Source organism: Protomyctophum bolini (assembly GCF_963924005.1).
Source record: "Protomyctophum bolini genome assembly, chromosome: 23".
In the NCBI taxonomy this organism is placed as follows: domain Eukaryota; kingdom Metazoa; phylum Chordata; class Actinopteri; order Myctophiformes; family Myctophidae; genus Protomyctophum; species Protomyctophum bolini.
The window spans coordinates 1007590-1023075 of NC_137884.1; the positions used below are offsets into that span (position 1 = coordinate 1007590).

Here is a 15486-nt window from a genome sequence, read left to right on the forward strand (position 1 = left end):
GTTCCAAAATGCCAGATCTATACAAGCTCACAACACATCGCAGCACAACACGCGGTGAGCCTGTATATCTGGTATTTTACACCGGCACATGCTAAGTATATATACTTAATGTGCCGGTGATTGCTCGGTGAAGGCAGGCACGAGAAACGTTGGCCACGTCACGTCCCCTTAGCGCGACGCGCCCTTGAATAAATTGCATCTCGAGGAGGTGCACGATTTCCAAATCCACGTCTAATGCAATGTCAGATAATGGGGCTTAGCCCATTTAGACCTGAGTATACGCATCTGTGTCACCTCATAGCTGTTAACCACATTATCCATTCTTTTAAACTTTAGCTGTTGAATTGTTGAATTGAAATGTCATGGAAATGTGTGCAAATCTTTGAATATATATATTCTTTCACAGTGAACGTTTTTAACTCAAATCTTTGCTTATGGGGGTTCCCTGGAACAACACATTTTCAGATGGGGGTCCGCAGCCAAATATATACATATCATTTTTTCCTCCTTGAGAATCACTGACATAGAAGCATAGTTTTTTTTGTTTGTTTTTTCACAAAACATTTCATGATTTAGAATACATTTCGTATATAGAATCTGATCTCAGGTCTAAATCGGTTAGCTCACTGTAAAGGACGAGCGATGGCGCTATCGGCGGCAGTATAACCTGTGTCTCTTATTAACCCATTCTGACCGGGAACCCATTTTGGGTGTTAGCATCATGTTAGTCTTTAGCTATTTAAAAATAGCAGATCTACAAGCTCATAGCTACGAGCTTGTAGGTCTGCTATTTTTGAATAATCGAAGAACGACTGATTAAAAAAAAATATATCTGATCTCAGGTCAGAATGGGTTAATCAGACCAGTGTGTGTCCAGTGGAAACCTCCTATGAATCTGATCTCAGGTCAGAATGGGTTAACTCCGTAATGCCATTACGCCACGCTGGAAGGGCACGGCACTGTAGACACCGTGTGTTAGTCACGCAAGCCGAACGAAGCCGGGGGCCAATCTGTGATGACATCATTGAGCCCCCCTAACCTCCCGCCCTCTGTGAGATATGACGCAAAAGGGGCCAAGCAGTGGTTCCCTAAACTTTTTTCCCACCTCGTCCATTTTGACAGGCTGGAATGGCTTAGTGTTGACGACAGAGTATACAGCGACTTGCAATCAATCCGAGGGCTGAACACATGTGTGTGCATCTGTTTATACTGACCAGCTGATGAAGATCCTGTGAGATCGAAAACGTTGTCTTCTCTCCTTCCATGAGTTAATAAATAGGCCCACATTATAAAATAGGTTATTTCACCCACGCGCACGTGTATGCGCGGGCAATGTGCACGTTCGTGCAATGCATAAGCACTCCACTATATAACCGACAGTACAGCACTGCTTACAGGGTCACAGTGTTGACACTGTGACCCTGTGTGTTCCCTTCCTCGCTGTGACTTCATTTTTATGCATTGCCGAGCTTTGATTGGTAGCCTATACTGTAGGACCTCGGGGGGGTTTCATCATATCTTTATGACTGGGAGCGAGGGGGTGTATATACTGAACAATTGTGGTTAGATATTTCCCTTAAACAGTAGTGGAAGTAAACGTAAACGGACGCTGATACCACAATGAGCCATGGAACCAAGTAAACGGCATATGTGTTTGACACTTGACTTGAGTGAGTGCTCAAGAAGAGTATTGCCATCCAGATGCTTAAAAAAAACATTTTTGAAGTGTAACATATAGGCCGTGGCTTAAAGGGATTGTGACATTTAAAACACATTTTTGTAGATATTTTGTGTTCTTTGGCTTTTCTTGACATCAATTTCACCAAAAAAAAAACAAATTTGAACATTCAGTGTATTCTCCGCTGTCTGGACTTTTGTGAATAATTATGCAAATATGACTCGTGGCTTGGACAGCGGAGGCCTACGTAATGTAACGCTAAACCGCGCCCCCTCTCCTCTGCTCCCTGCCTGCCAATTCTACTACCCGCCCCCCTCCTCTCTTCCCCGCCCCTCTCCTCTCCTCCACCTGATGCTCTCCTCTCTTCTTCCTCATTCTGACCGCGACTTTGTTTCAGTATAATAATAATAATAATAATGGCTTCTAGAGAAAAAGCAATCTGCTCCGTTGTCGGCTGTGTCAATCAACACAAGTCCTTGCACTTTCCACCAACTGGCCTAGATGAAGATTCACGCTCTAGGTGGATGCATTTTATTTTTGACGGTAACGTTCCAACCAAGTTGTCAAAGAAGCGACTCTTGTGCGCACATCATTTCACCCCAGAAAGTTTTTCAAATCTCGGACAAGTTCAGAGTGGATTTGCAACCAAACCTTTTATGAACCCAGGAGCAATACCAAGCATTCGTGTCCCAATCCCAACTATAAGTATTTATACTGCAATGATTTGTGTTAAATTGTTGTGCAGTACTATTTGAGTGGACTCACAATAAAAAATCAATCGCCTGCAGCACCCCGAAGTGCTTCATGGTAGCCTACTTTTAATTTATAGTCAATCACTGCCACTACCCGCATTAGCTGTGTGTTTGACTATTATTAATCTTTGATTCGTGGCGTGCACCAGCTGTTGTAGATTGCATGTGCTCATTATTGTTCTTGTAATGCGATACAGTGGAATAGCAACGCAGCCAACGCTCGTGTGATATAATCCACGTTAAAAGTATGGCGAATAATGATAGGCTATAGTCATTGAGTATGATATCGATGACATTACACAAGTTTATGTCGACGTGGTCGTGGGGTGAGATATTGCAGGAGTTTCATAGGCGCGTTCGGAAATAGCGCACTGAGCCCACAGGCACTGTGCAATGCAAACTAATAGGCGAGTGCGCTCCGGTGCGGTATTTCCGAACGTGCCTTATTTGTTTACCAACTGTTGCTCGTACGATGACGTTGAATAGAGAATACATGTTACAAAGGGAGTCTACCAACGCGCCTCAAGCCTAAAACGGCTGATCCGGTGCTTCACAGGTGCAGGGACATCAAAGTTGCAAAAGGAGAGGAGACTGGAGCAACACGGACATTTAGAGCCTTTTACGTTTCGACCTTGCGGTCTTCATCAGAGTGGACTCTGATGAAGACCGCAAGGTCGAAACGTTAGTCGTTTTGTATACTCAGCACCTTAATAAAAGGCTCTAAATGTCCGTGTTGCTCCAGTCTCCTCTCCTTTTGCAGCAGAGAATACATGTTGTTGTCCATCCCCTCAGTACATACATGCAGTGATAGTCTTATTATAAATAACATTTTATATAAACTATAAACAAATAGTTATAAAAGGAGAAGAAGTTGCGTGCGTTGGCACTGGCAGCGTTGCTATGGCTGAGATGCTGTGAACTTGTAAAGGAAAAAAAAAAGAACAGTCCCTTTCTCTGAGGGGGGCGGAGAGGTATGGAGGGCTTGAGGGGTGGGGGGGGCGGAGCTGGGTAGTGATTGACAGGAAAGGGGGAATTACCGACATCTACAGGCTAAAATAATGTGTTTTTCTATGCCTTCGCAGGATGCATATTACATACACACAAAAACTCCTGGCAAGAAATACTGGAGTGGAGATTTCTGTTCAAACTTTTTAGACACGTTTGAAGGACCATGGCCAAGACTTTTAATGTTGTTAAAATTATGTTAAAAATAATGTCACGATCACTTTAAGTATATACGTTTCATGTAATGATAATCTCAATATGCATAAGTAACTGATATAATTGTAGTGGAGTAAAACTTACAACATTTGCCTCTGAGATGTATTGGAATACATGTATATCAGGAATTACTCGAGACAAGTATAAAAGTACCCAAAATAAATGTAACACCACTACTGGCTTTCAAGGCTCTTCAATAAACCGACAAATGGAACCCAGAGAGATTCAACGCACAGCCAGCTTTTCATTAACCCATTCTGACCGGGAACCCGTTTTGGTGTTAGCACTATGTCATGCTTTAGCTATTGAAAAATAGCAGATCTACAAGCTCATAGCGCGCCACCGAGTGGCGCGCTACGAGCTTGTAGGTCTGCTATTTTTGAAAAATCAAAGAACGACTGACATTTTTAGAATCTGATCTCAGGTCAGAATGGGGTTAATCAGACCAGTGTGTGTGTCCAGTGGAAACCTCGTATGAATCTGATCTCAGGTCAGAATGGGTTAACCGTCCACTTCCTAGTGTCTTTTTTTTTTTTTTACAGTCCCTTGACGTGGCCGGGGACGTAATCGATAGGAACCCCCAGGACATCAGGGTGCGCCGGGGCGGTGCAAACAGTTTTTACTGTCTTAGACCAAAGTGTAATCAATATAGGGTCTCGTCGTATAAGAACAGGCGGGCATGGTATATTAGGAGATTTGAAACAGGTGGTGATGGGAAAAGCTGCCCTGTGGCCATGGCGAGACAGGAGGAGGGGGGGATATAGTTTGGAAGCGGTTCAGATTAAACCTTGACAAAACCGGGCCGCGCCTTTTCCGCTCACAGGCCCGTGATTGATTCATCCGAGCAAATTAATTAACGAAGCCCTTTTTTTAAGTAATGAATCAATTAAGCCCATTGATTAATGTGCGTTTTCCTTATGGATTACAGGCTGATTCTAACCATTAAAGATAAATTGCACCCAATTGAAATCAGTTTATAGCAGATTACTCTGGGTGAGGGTTGAGGGGTGGGGGGGGAGGGGGGGGGCCTGGCTTGCCTGTTGCGGGATTTGACATGGCTAAGTGTTTGCTGCGGTCATAAATCGTCTACCCAAGCCAAGGGGAGCACTATTGGCGTCTTAAACACACATGTCTGTATGCCATTTAAGCTGTAGGGAAATGCATTAAATGCATTAATTTTGGCTAGACATGATATTTTGTTTATACGTTCGATGCCAAAACACACGATTACATCGTTAATCACACTTATTTGTAAAAGGCGTTGACCAAAAATGTCATGATCGTGGCAACCCTCATCGCATCCATTTTTAGGTTCTACCATCAGCTGGATTGTGGGATGTCTATTTGTTAAGTTAACCCATTCTGACCTGAGATCAGATTCATACGAGGTTTCCACTGGACACACACTGGTCTGATTAACCCATTCTGACCTGAGATCAGATTCTAAAAAATGTCAGTCGTTCTTTGATTTTTCAAAAATAGCAGACCTACAAGCTCGTAGCGCGCCACTCGGTGGCGCGCTATGAGCTTGTAGATCTGCTATTTTTCAATAGCTAAAGCATAACATGATGATAACACCTAAATGGGTTCCCAGTCAGAATGGGTTAAGTTAAGTGTTGATTTCGTGACTAATACTATGACAGAAAATGCTCGTCGACTACCTTTTTCCACTGATGAAAAGGAAATGGAAACAAAATGCTGACTACAACTAAGACTAAATATATTGACAATTTCGTCGACAAATTAAAACCAGAGTAAAATATTAGGAAGGTACTATAGTGGACAAGAGATCCAGTAAATGAATCATTTGACACTTGCTTTGCATGTTGAAAATATAGCCAATCTACAAGCTCACAACGCGTCAAAACCGTTTTGTCGTGTTTGTATCATCCTTTTTTTCCTAATTTTAACAACATCAAGGGCCCTTGAAGGTCCCCAGGAGCCCTTTTCAGGGCCTCAAACCCAGTACCGTGCGGTCTGGGCCCCTGAGAGCCAAGGGCCCCTATAGGCCACAGCCCTACCAAGCACAATGGCTAATTTGGCCCTGACCAGGGGTGGGCAACTTTGAAGATGGAGAGGGCCACTGTATATACTTCCACACTCAGTCCAGAGGGCCAAAGTATAAAACCAACTTCTGTAGCCTACTGGCAATGTGCACACAAGGTTTGGCACGACATAATACAACATTTATCTACAAATGGCAGATCTACATGCTCACAGAGCATTGCAACGCACAACGTATACAGTGTATACAGTATAAGGCTTAAAGGAGTGGTTCACCCCAAAAAATGACATATTATCCACACACCCCACGACGCCTTGTATTCACAGAGATTATTTTTTTTGTTTTTGTCGCACTCCTATAATTCCTATATCCACACGACTTGCGTTTCCATCGAGGACATTCATGCCCAATATGCAAGACCATAAATGAGTTGGACGGATGCCAGCCGTTAGTGTAGTTGAGCAGTGCATTGTGTCTGTCGGTGTCACTGTACGTCACTGTCCGCAATCACTCAATACTGTATGGCTGTCAAACCACAGCGCCATGAAGCCTCATATTAGCTCTCTAACTCAATAATGGATACAGTGTATGGTTCAATTTGGCGGTCCAAGGACAAGGTCAATTATTGATTAACACATTGTTATACATAACTTATGAGCTATTCATCATGCGAGGATGACAGTGATTGCATCTGAAAGCATGGATCTCAATCCATTTCATTGTTTCCCAGATCAGCATGAGTGCCTAGCCCCATATGTGCCCTCTCCCTATACGCTCATTCTGTAGCTCCGAGATGAGGTCACACACTGGGCCCCTCCCACCGCGTTTCAGAAACGGCGCAAGTTTCCGCAATATACGTTTCTTATCCTTACCACACCATTAATCCAAAACGTGTATGGACCGTGTAGGTTTACACTAATTCATACTTACGAGCGGCCCAGAAAATCCAACTCGCCATTTGAACTGAGGCTTTACGTCCCGTCTTTTGTCAGTCGCTTCCATGTTTATCAAGGAAGTCGTGCGTGTGCGCGTGCATGTCGAGTGAACTGAAGTCAGTTGGAAATTTTCGACCAGGGGAGGCGCCGGGGAGGCGCTAAAGCTTTTCAACTTCCTTGATAAACATGGAAGCGAAAACAAATAAAAACATTATTAGGGGAAAAACACTAAGACTAAGGAATAAAAAAAACCCACGGTGGAATGAAATGGCTGGGGAATGCAATATTGAAGAGGTGGGTTTGAAGGGTGGTGGCATGTCTCTGAGTTTTGGGAAGTGCATTCCCATATATGGGCTTAACTTAATCAGGGATCTCCATACAGTATATGGGCATAACAGTGATTGTATTAAGGCATTGTCTGGGAAGGCCCACATATGGACCTTGTGATTTGGCATGATAGTGAAGGACTGATCTCAGTACCATATCTCCTCGTGTTTAACCGTCATTCACGAGACTGTGAATGGGATTCCTCAGTGATTTCTCTGTATGTCACAAACTATACAGTACTTATTACTTCACAAGCCTGTCAAATGGACTCTATCGCCGTGTGACAAATAACACGGCCGATGAGCGCCACAAATGAGATTCGCTCCGGTGCTTGAATTATTGAAAATGGTCGAGTTTGAGAAATGTGACGTGGTGCTCAGTCCAGCGCCGTTCCCCATGCATAATATTGTAATGCCGGGCCGGGCCATATCCACACCTTTGTGTGACAAATACTGCTAAAAAGGCCTGTTGGTTTAGTCCACCCTCCTAGAGTGGTAGCTCCTACCAGCAGGTGCAGTTCATTCAGATAAGACCAGAGGACAATTCTACAAATGCCTTCTAAATAAGTAGTTCTCACACTTTCAAGATTTTTCAAAAATGTAAAAACAAAAAATGCAGATATACAACACAGCGCCGCACAACAAAGTGAAGTGCTGTGTGAGCTTGTATATCAGCTATTGTTGAACGAACAGCCAACGCGAAAATCTAAAATGACACGGATTATATACCTTCCAAGTTCAAGGAGTCAATTTCACTGCAGAGTTTGATGATCTCTCAAAAATGGCCGTACAGTACTACTGAGTACACCGTTCATGACTTTTGCTTGGCTGCCTTAAGGGATTAGTTCACTCTATTACACAAGCAATGAAGCCTTGCATTAATCATTAATGTATGTGCCGTGCGTGTGTGCGTGCGTGCGTGTACACACACACACACACACACACACACACACACACACACACACACATACGTATTACACTCCCCCAATGCGTTAATGAGACGAGCTGTCTCTAGAAAGAGCATGGCTACCACCAGCATGCATATATGCACCAACGCATGCGCACTCACACACACACACACACACACACGCTCAAAACCCACAACAAACTGCCTATAATTTACAAGCAACGTTACAGAGAAACAATTCCAAAGTCTCTTATAATAAGCAGACATGGCAACAGTGCTAGCAGCAGCAGCAGCAGCCAGTGTTGCCTTTTATTATCACCATCCCCAAAAGACTGTCGCTAATGCAGTCCTTTGAATTCATTATATCAGCACACGTCTTAGCCCCTTACAGCCGCCAGTGACCTTGGCAACTCTTACAGCCCAAAGTGAGCATGTTCTCTGTCCTCCTTTGTGTGTGCGTGCGTGTGCGTGTGCGTGCGTGTGCGTGTGTGTGTGTGTGTGTGCACGCGCTTGCGTATCTCTCTCTCTCTCTCTCTCTCTCTCTCTCTCTCTCTCTCTCTCTCTCTCTCTCTCTCTCCCCTGAATAGATTTCATTGAGAGCCGACTCTCGTAACATTGTATAATGAACTTAAATTGGCCCCCGCCAGGCCCCCGGGGCTAAAAGCTATTCTGTGTATAGGAGCAAAAAGGAAAATGCCGGCTTAAGAAAAAAAATTAAAAAAAGCAAAGCAAAGCAAATCACCTCTCTGTAAAAAAAAAAAAAGATATAAAGGCAGCACAATATGATACTGACGAATAACACAGCGCACACACACAACTCGAAGGTCAAAAAGATTGCCTTGCCACTCCGGCAAAGCTCGACAACACATGGCTGATGGCCTGAACACCAAAGCCCCTCAGGTTCCCGTGCATCCTTCACCTCATGCTGCTCAGTCCATTCAAATACACCCACTGAATCTGGGACTCTGGGGGTTTTTGCAGAGCCGATATTTGCAATGCACTTCGTACCATGCCGTCATTGTCAGTGTACCGCACGCTAAAGGCGCCGATATACAAAATACGATGGTTAATACTTCTTTCTCTGCTATTTCTGTTAGTCAGTTAGTAAAAGACTAGTATTATCTTCAAAAACGATTGTGTACAAAAAAGCGGATTTTAGCGGAATTTGCATACTTTGAAAGGAAAGCTGATTTTCTAATTAGCATTGGTTAGCATTGCTTAACTCAATGGTTAAAACATTAGACATGGTGACTTGTTTAAACAATGACTTAATGACACTAAAACGACTTTCTGATGGAATAAAAACATTCCTTAACATTCCAACTGTGTTAATGTGGCTAAAAACGAAAACCACCAAAAAAATAAAATAATTCTATTTTGGTCTATTGTGAGATTTCATTAGTGCCGACTTGTGGTTGAAAATACTGGCACTGGTCACATATGGCAAATTTGGAAAAAACAAATGTGAATCGTTAAAAGAAACAAAACTAAAACATTTTTAAGTGCATATAGGCAATATGTGTGTTTGAAATGCAAAAGAGGGTTAACAATAAACATGCTTGTCTAGTGTTAAAGACATGTGCACCGAAAATGGTATAGAATTGATTAGATTAATTCTAGAGAGAGAGAGACAGAGAGAGAGAGAGAGAATATGTTTGCCACAGCTTGACCTGAATATGCGCTCGGCAGAGACGGCGGGGCCTCACCAGCCGTGTTCTGAGCCGTTGCTCCCTTTTAAAACAAGCGAAGAATAAGTCTGTGACCCGTGCAGATTGCGCCCGCCCCGGGGCGCGGAATGGCAGAGAGACATCTCCGTGCAGTGTGAGACCTATAGTCCATATCCTGCTGCTGCAAGGAACAGTTCACCCTATACAAAATACTGTATTTCTTATCGTTCACTTTATAGGCCGTGTCGTCCTGAACGCACATCTCGGCTTGTTATAAACATCAACCATTTTGGACGGGGAATCCCGTGTTTTTGCGTGTTGGTTTTTTTAGTGCTTTGTTTTCACCCTTCAAGACGGGAAGCCATTTTGTGGGGGTTCTTGTTGCTAAAGCACGGGCATAACGTTTTTGAAATCCTTTAACCCATTTAGGCCTGTCGTTGAAATCTAAAAAAAATCTCTTCTACATCCTGACAGTTGAAATACCTATGTTTCTATATCAGTGGTGCTCAATATTTCATGTCAAGGACCTTATACATTATATGTAATTGGCCACCGACCCCCATCTGAAAATGTTATGTTGTTGCAGGGACCCCCCCCAGAAGCAAAGATTTGAGTTAAAAACGTTCGCTCTGAAATAATATATATGCATGCAAAGATGTGCGCCACATTTTCAATATTTTTCAAAAATGGCAGACCTACATGCTCGTGTAGCGCTATGAGCTTCTATAGATATAGATATAGATAAGTATAACATAATGCTTAAAACACCAACATAACAGTTAAATAGGCCTGACTATTTACGTTTTTCTGAAAGCTTTGGTCGGGATTTAGAAGCCATGCAGCGTCAGTCCTAAAATGGTCATATGGTGAATGAATAATCCAAAGACGAAGGGAATTATTGATTAATTGAGCACAACAATATAATAAGTGGTGTATAGTCCAGTATGCGTTCTATAGAGTCCAGGCGTTTACCTTTCCAAAATTTGACCAAGAACACACCCCTTAAGACTAAACCACACCCATCAGAGGTGTGACTTCCATAGGTACCCAGGTACTTTTAAATACCTAGAGGTACCTATGGGTGTCAGCCCGGTAGAAAGGAATGGACCCCCACCGTAGAACAGTGGTTTTCATGTGGTCCTTGCGGGGATTCCAACTTCCAGGTGGTCCCCAGCTAAATGATGGGAGAGTTGGTAACCAAATGGACCCTTCTAGATATTTAACTCTTGAGGGCGTAAAATGAAACCAAATGGACCTTTATGGGTCCATTTGGTTTCATTGGTTTCAAGAGAGAATATTTTGAACAACGTTTGCCTGTTATCTCTCCTATAATGGTACCGAAATAACCACATCAACACAGCATGGAATTGTGGACAAACAATGTATATTATAGAATGAGAAAATATTTGTTTTAAACACTTCCACATTAAACGGTCGCATGCAAAAAAAAAACCCGAATACAAATAAAATAAATTTAAAATGCACCCGGCGCATGTAAATGAGCTCCGTTTGAAGCATTTTTTGCAACCACGTGATTTCCTGCTTCCATGGTTTCAATGACACTCAAACAATGATTCATAGGTTAGTGAATAGCGCCATCTAGTATAAAAAAAAAAGATGAAAAACACACGTTGAATCATGTGATTTGGCTGTGTGGGCTTTGGAATAAAAACGCATCAATACGCGCGATTGGCAGGAGAATGAGTTAAGCGATGTTTTACAAACGAGAATTATCCTCGTGTTCAAGACATCACAGGGTTAAGTATACACGGTAGCAATGAAGTCATTTATTGGGTGAATGATTCCTTTAACCCATTCTGAACGGGAACCCATTTTGGTCTCAGCATCATGTTATGCTTTAGCTATTGAAAAATAGCAGATCTACAAGCTCATAGCGCGCCACCGAGTGGCGCGCTACGAGCTTGTAGGTCTGCTATTTTTGAAAAATCGAAGAACGACTGACATTTTTATAATCTGATCTCAGGTCAGAATGGGTTAATCAGACCAGTGTGTGTCCAGTGGAAACCTCGTATGAATCTGATCTCAGGTCAGAATGGGTTAAGCAATCAGCATCGTGCGACCGGAGCAGGTTTGTGTAAAACAAAACCTATAACGAAAACAAAAAAACATGTATGTTGGTGAAGTTATTCATTTAGGATTATATATATAGCCCTACTGTATATAGCAATATCTTTTTAATTTAGCATTACTCCTGTGCGTAGACTGTAGACACAGCAGGTGCAGCAACAGGTGGTTCATCTCAAGGACACACACACACACACTAATTCCAAAATAGTTAGTTTAGGAACCCCCCCACTAGATTAGGTTTCTTCTTAGAATGTTCCAATATGTTTATAGATCTCAAACAGCTATAGTTCTAAATAGCCAATGTATAGTTTTTTTTAAAGTGCAGAGCGAGAGGGAGAGACATGAATGCGCACGCACGCACGCACGCACACACACACACACACACACACACACACACACACACACACACACACACACACACACACACACACACACACACACACACACACACACACACACACACACACACACACACACACGCATGCATGCACGCACACACACACGCAGAGAGAGAGAGAGAGCTGTTTCTGCATGCCGGGCCCATTGGGATGCATCACGAATACAAAAATCCTATCGAATGCTCGGAGTTCAATCGTTTGACTTTCACAAGGAGGCTGTGCCTGCGTTGCATGGCCGGCCGCTGCATGTGGAACGCTCTCCCCTTCACATCCCCCTCTATAGCAGGGCAGGGGCACGTATATACAGTATATGATATTGGAAATTGGAATTTGCGTTTGTACGGGGTGGCTGTGTGTGTGTGTGTGTGTGTGTGTGGGGGGGGGGGGGTATCGACGGCGCACATAGCAACGAGAGGGAATATGCACGGCACACACACACACACACAGCGTTCGCTGAAGTTCTTTTTTTTTGTTGATGGATGACATTTTTTTTTGCTTTCTGATGACTGCGGGAGTCGTCAAATTACATGTCATTAATGGCCATTCTGGGGTTGTCAGCAAGATGGGGAAAAATCAATTAATTACCCCCCCCCATAGCATCAGCGACCACATGAAGTCCCATGCTGTGGGGCTAGACATGCCATTCACTCAACACAGACAGGCCAGTATATGCGGGAGCATGGTTGAGGAGAGAGAGCATTAAACACTATTATTATATAGAATCAGCCCTGCAGGTTCTGTGAATGTTTATCCCCGGGGTTTGGAATTGAGGAGGACTGCATGGGGACATGCAGGGGGCTTAATGGACCCCCCTATAATAAGTGCTCGACCTCAATGTTAACCCTTATGCTATATATAGTGCCATCTATTGAAAACTTGTATATGGGTCCTAATATTTGGTTCCTAAAAAAAGTGGGCCTGCTGTATTGTGTGTGTGTGTGTGTGTGTGTGTGTGTGTGTGTGTGTGTGTGTGTGTGTGTGTGTGTGTGTGTGTGTGTGTGTGTGTGTGGTATACCACACCAATGCAATATTTTAGATCTGTCATGCGTAAATCCCACAGAAATTGATCCGTATAAGCCTCGGGGGGGGGGGGGGGGGGGGGGGGGGAGATGATGACTTGTTGATAGGGTTCTGATAGAGTAGGCTATAGTATAGAGTCTGGTGAGTGTGATTGAAGTAACGGACGTCAGCTGGTCACTGAAATGACAGCCAAAACATTTGCACTGTGGTTTGCTTCGGCCTCATGTAAGCCTATATATACAACACAACTGTGCTTGTGCAGGAGTTCTGCATAATATGTATCTTTTTATTGTATGGCATTGTTTCGTTTTTTTTTTTAAATATACACTACAGTATAGCCTATATAGCCTATACAGTTTCAAATGTAGTTGCGGGGACCAACACAGGTGTTTCAGTTGGTCTGACTGGCACAGAACCAACTAATGTTCTATATCTATAGGGCAATCAGACAAATTGAAACACCTGTGTTGGTCGCCAACATGGCAGGTGTATATATAGGACTATATACATTTGAGATTCACGAATAGCCTATACACTAAAAAAGCCTTAAACTGTGTATACACCTTGAACCAAATGGAACCCATTATACACTCTCGGAATTAAACTTGATAACCAATTGAGCTCATCATATACTATAGTCATGGCTCATATAACTGATAATAACAGACTCATAATAACACTAATGTTGAACAACAACAGCAGCAGCAGCAGCAGTTTGACGCATTGTAGAGAGAATTACCTTCTTTCAGCAGACGGGAGTGGATGAGCAGGATTAGGAGGCAGCACAGCGCTGCTCCGGTGAGCGCCCACGCGACTCCACGCAGCTGCATCCTCGCGTTGGAGGAGGAGGATGCGACGGGATTGTGTGAGTGACGGCCTGATCGGAGTGACTCGACTCACTCACTCACTCACTCATTCACGCACGCACGCTCGCATGCACGCACGCTCCCATTCTGCCAGGTATAGTGCATGGACCACACACACACGCACGCGCGCGCGCGCGCACACGCACACACACCGCAGAAAGAAACGACAAGTGGAGGGAAAAGGATCGAGAGGCACACACACACACAGAACAGAAATCCCCTTCTGTCCGAATAATATATAGTCCGATTTGGATTTGATCAGAGATGAATGAGGACACGCCGCGCCACGCGCCACAGAGGAAAATCCACGGGAGCCAGCCCAGAGTATATAACGGGGCTTTGAGAGTGGGTGGGTGGGTGGGTGGGTGGGGGGAGATCAGACCTCCACCGCCGCTTCTGCTATAGGACTGACATTGTTACAGATCGTTTCCCCCACCAGCCAGTACAGCCTTCGTTTTGGTCCCCCCCCCCTCTCTCTCTCTCTCTCTCTCTCTCTCTCTCTCACGGAGCGTCTCTGAGCGCGCGGCGGAGGAGACGCGGAGAATGATCGGCGCTCTCTGTTCCGCTGCGTGTCGTTACGCGCATCTCTCCTTCCTCCGGCAGAGCAGCACACACACTGCCACGGAGTCTCTCCTCTGCGTGGCTAGCTGCTCTCTCTCTCTCTCTCTCTCTCTCTCTCTCTCTCGAACGTAGGCAACCTCCTGTCATCGTTACGCACAGCACAAGGGAGACGCACCAAATAGCGCATTCCCATGTGTATTACACGCACGCATGCCGTGCACAGTATCTCTTCGAATATATATGGCGTTTATTGTTATTTATATTGTTATTTTTATTATTTTTATTATTATTATTATTAATAAACGCACGCACATATGTTACCAGTAAGACGCCTGTGCAATTAATGACCTCACCCTTGTACTGCATGGCCATATATGGATCTTGAGTGTATACAGGATGTGATGAGGTCAGATCAACATTATAGAATGTCAGAACAGGTCAGCTCCATATATGGAGATCTAAGGCTGGCAGTGTATTGAATGTACACAGGGTTTGATGAGGACCCAGGTATAGGGCCAGGCCTTAATTTGCGGGCCTGTTGATAACTCTATAGGTTGCGGCTGCACAAATACATTTGGGGAAGGTTACAGGTATCAGTCAAAAGGGAAGACATCGAAGAGGAAGGATGGATGGGGAAGGATCAACATATGGAATGTCAGAACAGGTTATGCCATATATCCATATATGGAGATCTAAGGGTTTGAGGTCAGATGTAGAGTTGCTGGCCAATATTGATGACATTAGGGATCTCCATATATGGGCTTATAACTGCGACAGCAGGTCGCATTTACTATGGCCAATATTGATGACATCAGGGATCTGTCGTGTGCACTGGCCATATACAGTGGTGTTCAGTCGTATAGGCTCACCTTCCCTCTGAGAATGAGCAGAGTGTTATAGACTATACAACACATAGGAACCCCCCCCCCAATGCTTGTTCCTGTGTCGGAAGTCTTTGGTCTTGTGATTTTGTCCAGTTGTGTCCAATGTGTTTTTCTGTTTGTCTTGTTTATTTTTACATTTTACATTATGCTGCCGTAAGTAACGTATCAATTTCCCTGC

At 43.8% G+C, this 15486-nt stretch overlaps 1 protein-coding gene across 1 annotated transcript in view; it reads right to left on the reverse strand.

Moving 5' to 3' along the window:
* The window catches only part of LOC308310591 (chemokine-like protein TAFA-5), a gene marked incomplete at both ends in the record, with an annotated part of 119216 nt that extends 105389 nt beyond the window's left edge, over nucleotides 1-13827 (reverse strand). The window contains one exon of the mRNA XM_080756977.1: nucleotides 13737-13827. Within this exon, the coding sequence (XP_080613103.1) occupies nucleotides 13737-13827 (91 nt within the window). The remainder of the gene's footprint in view (nucleotides 1-13736) is intronic.
* Between the last annotated feature and the right edge of the window lie 1659 nt (nucleotides 13828-15486).